The 5,850-nt window shown below is 48.1% G+C and overlaps 2 protein-coding genes across 2 annotated transcripts in view; both read left to right on the plus strand.

The window, feature by feature from the left end:
- Nucleotides 1-398, plus strand: part of PCYB_093570 (A/G-specific adenine glycosylase) — a gene marked incomplete at its 5' end in the record, with an annotated part of 2,520 nt that extends 2,122 nt beyond the window's left edge. The window contains one exon of the mRNA XM_004222471.1: nucleotides 135-398. Within this exon, the coding sequence (XP_004222519.1) occupies nucleotides 135-230 (96 nt within the window). The 3' untranslated portion in view covers nucleotides 231-398. The remainder of the gene's footprint in view (nucleotides 1-134) is intronic.
- Nucleotides 399-1,202: 804 nt separating this feature from the next.
- On the plus strand, nucleotides 1,203-4,684 carry PCYB_093580 (hypothetical protein; the record flags this gene model as incomplete). The annotated part of the gene is made up of 2 exons (XM_004222472.1): nucleotides 1,203-3,207; nucleotides 3,777-4,684. 2 exons carry the CDS (start codon nucleotides 1,203-1,205, stop codon nucleotides 4,682-4,684), a joined length of 2,913 nt encoding a protein of 970 aa, XP_004222520.1.
- Between the last annotated feature and the right edge of the window lie 1,166 nt (nucleotides 4,685-5,850).

The following is a 5,850-nucleotide window of genomic DNA, read 5'->3' on the forward strand; positions in this document are numbered from 1 at the left end:
AAAGTTGAAAGACATTCAGGTATTGTTTGATATGTGTGTTGCTTATTTGCCAATTTAACGCTGCACTTTTTTTTTTTTTTTTTGCCACCCCTGTGATTACACGTTTGAAATGCTTCCCCCCACCCAACATACAGGACTTCACGCACAACAGCTTTTGTCAAAACATAATAGACCACTACAGAAAAAGCGTGACTGTGTCTAGGACGTATCTCTCAGAATTTTGCCTCTAGACAGACACGGGGCTATGGGAGAGGAACCGGTTGCGTATTTTTGCATTTCCCTCGAGTGCTACGGGGGAGGGCGGTAAAATTGGCCCCACATCGTATGCACGGGGGGATTCTCCATCGAGCGCTCATTTGTGAGTCGTGGCGCTACGGCATTTCTCGGTCCATCTGCCGCGTCCAATTTGGTTTAACGAAGCTTCATTGGACGCCACTTTTTTCCAACCGAATTGCGCGTAACTCGATTTAGCTTACCTTGTTTGCGAGTGTGTACCGCGCCCGTTTGGGGAAGTAGCCCCACTGCGGTTTGCGCGAGCGGGGGAAAAAGGGGGAAGTCGCCTCGTTGCTTTGTTGCTTGGCCGCTTTGTTGCTTCACTTTCCCAGTGCGCCATTTTCGCTGACTTCTCTATTTTCACATCACCACTTTGTTGTCCCCCTTTTGAAGGACCAACGTGGGAAACTGAAAAAGGCTCCCACGGCAACCAAAGGAGTTTTTTTTTTTTTTTTTTTCTCTCATTTGTGCCTGTCAAAAGAGAAAATTATGTCTCCATGCATAACCCTCCTCCACTCGCCCCTTTTCTGGCATACCTTTACATGTGTAAGTGCATGTGCCAATTTTAGTGAATTTTTTTTTTTTCGCATTAAACATGTGTTCGTCACCAGTGAAGAAAAGCAGAAATGTTCTTCATACACCAATTGCGGAAGTATTTGCGTGTGTCTTTACTCCCCCGCCGCATAAGCCGATCTATTTCTCACGGCTATTGAGCTTTGTGCAGTAGGACGGAAGCGCAGAAGGTATAGCCCCGTGATAAAACAGACTAAATGGTGTGGGAGATCGGCATAGCCCCTTTGCAGGAGAGACCATAGAGGTGTTTTCCCCTCTCCCATTGTGCTTCTACGCATGTGAAGAAAAGAGGTGAGACGTCCGCTTGAACCGATTTACACTCGAAGAATTGACTAAGATAGTGGATCAAAAGAAACATGGGAAACGAATGCAGCTGCGGAGAAGTGAACAGCGCAAAAGCGCGAATCTCTAACGGAGAAGAAAAGAAAAAGCTGCAAGATTTACATCTGTGCTGGGATGAAGATGTGGGGAAAAATCTTCTAAGTGAAGATGAAGAGATGGAGGATGACAATTATTTCTACCGTTTGGAGAAAAAAAAAAGTATGAACAAGTCAGGCGAAAAAGGAAAATACAAAGAAGAGGAAGATATCGATAAATGGAACATTTTCGGAGACCAACTGGAAGGAGACTACATCATTAACGTGAAAAAAATACTCATGTATGTTAGGGAATACGAGGAAGATTTTTTTCTTTTCTTTAAAAAGAGAAACGCCACAAGTTTGATCTTACTAAAGTACATAATCCTAAATTATCAAAAATACATTCTGCGCATTGGTGATACAGGTGTAGTATACATCGGGGAAGTCAGTCCAACTAATGAGAAGCACGGGTTAGGAGTGATCATTACACCTGACCAGTGCATGTACATAGGGGAGTTTGATAACGATCAAATTACAGGGTTCGGTTTGTATGTCCACTTTTCCAAAAGTATTTATGTAGGACACTGGAAGGGAGGAAAGACAAATCACTACGGTATCTTTACTCATACAGATGGTACATTCTACAAAGGGTTCTGGTCAAATGATAAGCAAAATGGAAAGGGTATTGAGCATGTTCATGAGAACTTTTTCTTTTTGGGGAATTACAGAAGAGGAGAAAAAAATGGCTTTGGAGCTTTTATTTTGAAAAATGAATCCATGTACATTGGACATATAGAAAATAATTGCTTCTCCAAAAAAGGGATATACTTTTTTAATAGGAAGAAAATGTACATAACGAATTGGGAGAAGAACTGCATAGAGGGTGCTTGCGAAATTTTGTGGTTAGACAGGAGGCAGTTCTATGGCTACCACTCTAAGAGCAACAGTAAGGAGGGCATTGGAATTTACAAATGGAATGATGGGAGGATCTATTTTGGAAACTGGTCTAACAATAAGCAACACGGTTATGGGTTCTTCATTGTGATCAAGCATATTAGGGAATATGAACAGAGAGAGAAGGCTCCTTTTTTCTTCTTTTTCCAGCAGACAAGAAAGGTGAAGGAGTATTTCTTTTTAAATCTTTTAAAGGAGTCCTTTTTTGAGAAGGGCCGGGTGCGTGGCGAGCTGGAGAGGGCCATCTGGGGAGAAGCGGTAGAGCATTACACGGCACGTGGAAGGACATACCTTGCCGCTTCACAAGAGGCGCCACCTCGGGACGGATCCCCAAACGGGATGACACCCCAGTGTAACCACTTGGACGCGTACCTCTTCCTAAGGACGCTGCTGTGCATGAGGTATTACCAGACCTGCTGCTCCTACTTCGACCTCCTGCAGAAGAAAAAATGCAACAGCTTCAAATTTAACTGCACCTTCTATGAAAGGGTGAAGGAGCACATTTGTTCCGTGACGAATAGCTACTTGAATCGGCACGCGGCGCAGGAACGATGGGGGGGCAGCGACTCGCCTGCGTGGAGCGCCCTCCAGGGGGAGGCAAACCATACGAGGGGAGAAGCAAACCATACGGGGGGAGAGACAAACCATACGGGGGAAGAGGCAAACCATACGAGCGAAGGGGCGGGCAATACGAGTGAAGACACCGACGACACGAGTGAATCGGGAGAGACACATCGAGGCAATGTTGAAGAGACTGACGACACGGACGAATCGGAAGAGACAAATCGAGGCAATGGTGAAGAGATCCATCTAGGGGACCACCCCTTCGGAGAGAACCCCCCCCAGCAGAGGAATCACACAGAGGATAAGCACCCCCCCTTCGAAGACATCGAGCGTCTGAAAAATTACCTAAGCTGCCTAAACCTGAGCCACGTCAGCGAAGGAGACATCACCCCCCACAGCCCCCTGTTCGCTCTCGCATCTAGTAATATTGTCCTAAAATTGGGGAGGTGGGAAAATGGGAAGTTGCAAGAATGGATTCACTCCAGTGATCGCTCGCGCTCAACGGGTGGGCACGTCGGGGAGCAGACAGCCAGTCCGCCAAACAAACATGCAGGGTTGTCAAATGGGAAAAAGGAAAGAAAAAAAAAAAGGGGGGCACGCAGGAATTGCTCCCCAGGCCGTGTAATCGCTGTGTGATCGATAAATTTTTGGACCGCATGTCTTCCTCCGAGGGGGGCAGCAATGGGAGCAGTGAGGAGGACATTCGCAAGAATGGCCATATGAGAAGCCATGCGAGAAGCCATACGAGCAACCAAGCGAACCGCCACCCGAACGACCAACCGCTCCACCAACCGCTCCACCAACCGCTCCATCGACCGCTCCATCGACCGCTCCACCAACCGCTCCACCAACCGCGCCACCAACCACTCCACCAACCGCTCCACCAACCGCTCCACCAACCGCTCCACCAACCGCTCCACCAACCGCTCCACCAACCGCTCCACCACCACAACGATGGGGGGCACGCCCCCTTCGGCGCTGCGCGCAAAGGGAAGAACCCCGCGGCAGTGCCCAGGAAAGGCCTTCCACGGGGAACCCCCCCCATTTTGCAAGGCCACAAATTGCATGGGGAACAAAAAGGAACCCACAGCGATAGCGATTCAGGCGACACGAGTGAGGGAAGTTCCTTAGAGGCGACATCTTCCACGTCCCATTTGAGAGATGGTCACCAAGGCACCAGCTCTGTCGTAAAGGGAGAGATAAATGTGCAAAGTAGTTTTACCAATACGAACAGCATAAGGAAGGGAGTAGATCCACGGGGAGTCCCTACTGCAAGCATCCTCCACAAGGGGGAAGATGACGAAGGAGACGAAGGAGACGAGGACAGTTCTCACGAAATTAATGTGCGGCATGCGTTGCAGGGGGAGAAGGGGTCCCGTCTGTGGCAGGAAAGTAGCTCTATGGGGGGGAAGAAACCCGGACAGCGGGACAGAAGCACCAGCAAAGAGGATTCACGTGGGGTCAGCAAAGAGGATTCACGTGGGGTGAGCAAAGAGGATTCACGTGGAGTCAGCAAAGAGGATTCACGTGGAGTCAGCAAAGAGGATGCACGTTGGGTCGGCAAAAATGATGCAGGTGGAGTCAGCAAAAATAATGCTCGTCGGGTCAGCAAAGAGGATGCACGTTGGTTCAGCAAAAACGATGCACGTAGGGCCAATAAATTTCGCCCTCATTTTCCGAGCCTTCCAGAGAAAGAAGAAGAAGAAGGAGAAGGCATCCCTTCCAGTGTTACCTCTCACAACTACGACTTGCCAAAGAAGGGGTTCTCCCTAATATGGAGTTTGAAGAGAATGAAGAATTCCCAATTATCCGCCAATGAGCACATAACGTTTGAGGCCCCGCAGGCGTATGACGATGAGGAAGACGGCCAGTCAGCGGCACGCCATAAAAAGAAGAAGTCCTTTTTTGGCAAGTTCCTGCGGAGGGGCAAGCAAAACGGGAGGAGTAACTGTACGAAGTGACCGTGCGAAGTGACCGCACGAAGTGACCGTACGAAGCGACCGTGCGAGGCGACCGTGAGAAGCCTCCCAATCTGCCATTCCCACCGCGCGGAAGCATCAGTCCGACCGCTTCACATACGAACGCTACCGGGACGGGGAAAATCACGCCATAAGCGCGCTCGTCCATTTTGTCCGTGGCAACCAACGGAGGAAGAAATGGGAAAGGGGGGAAAGACGCACGAAAAAAAAAAAAAAAAAAATGGCTACCATAAGGGGAACAAAAGGATTCCCCTCTCGCTCTTCCCTACCACCATGTGCAAATTTGTTAAGCTGTTATGTTTGTTCGTTTGACGATCTTTTGCTGTCCTTTTTTTTTGGAGGGGGTCCAAATTTTCTTTGAAGAAAGAGGTCCCTTTTTCCAACTTGATCTCATCGTTTCTGCGCTTTGCGTAGAGACAAAACTGAGGATTTTTTTTTTTTTTTTTTAATCCGCAGTGGAAAGATGGCTCCTTTTTTGTGAATTTTCCCGTTTAAGACCATCCCCCCTTAGGAGAAAAGGTGAAAGTACCTTTTTTCAATTTAAATGTTGCAGCGTGGGAAGGGGTAGAAGGGAATAATAAAAAAAAAAAAAAAAAAAAGGGGTTAGCTTCGACAAATTGGTTTAGGATACCTTCCGCCGTCCACTTGGACAGTACTCAGAAGAAGTGCTCACTTGTGCCTGTGTCCCTTTTAATCAAAACGTTGTTCATTCAGAGGGACAAAAAAAAAAAAAATAAAAAATCGTTAAGCGGCAGACATAACAACGGAGTAGCGCACGTGCAAAATTAACTGCCCTGGTAATGAATGTGCATCGCATTTTGATGGGGCTGCATCGGGGGCGAGCAGGAGTGACGTGCAGCGATGTGGGGTGCGCGATGTGGGATGTGGGATGTGGGATGTGGGATGTGGGATGTGGGATGTGGGATGTGGGATGCGCGAATTGTGATCCAACTTGGCACATCGGAGAGACCACCCACAACTATATGCGGTGCGACCAGTGTCCATCTATTGTTAGGAATTTACCCAAAACGAGACGCATTAATGAGGGGGAAAAGCACCGGCTAGCAAGTTCGATGCTCCCCTTTTTAAAATTTTCAGAAAGTGCTTTCGCCTGAACGGGTCAGGTGAATTGGGGGCAGCGTTGGGCA

The sequence above is a fragment of the Plasmodium cynomolgi genome, chromosome 9, assembly GCF_000321355.1.
Source record: "Plasmodium cynomolgi strain B DNA, chromosome 9, whole genome shotgun sequence".
Taxonomy (NCBI): domain Eukaryota; phylum Apicomplexa; class Aconoidasida; order Haemosporida; family Plasmodiidae; genus Plasmodium; species Plasmodium cynomolgi.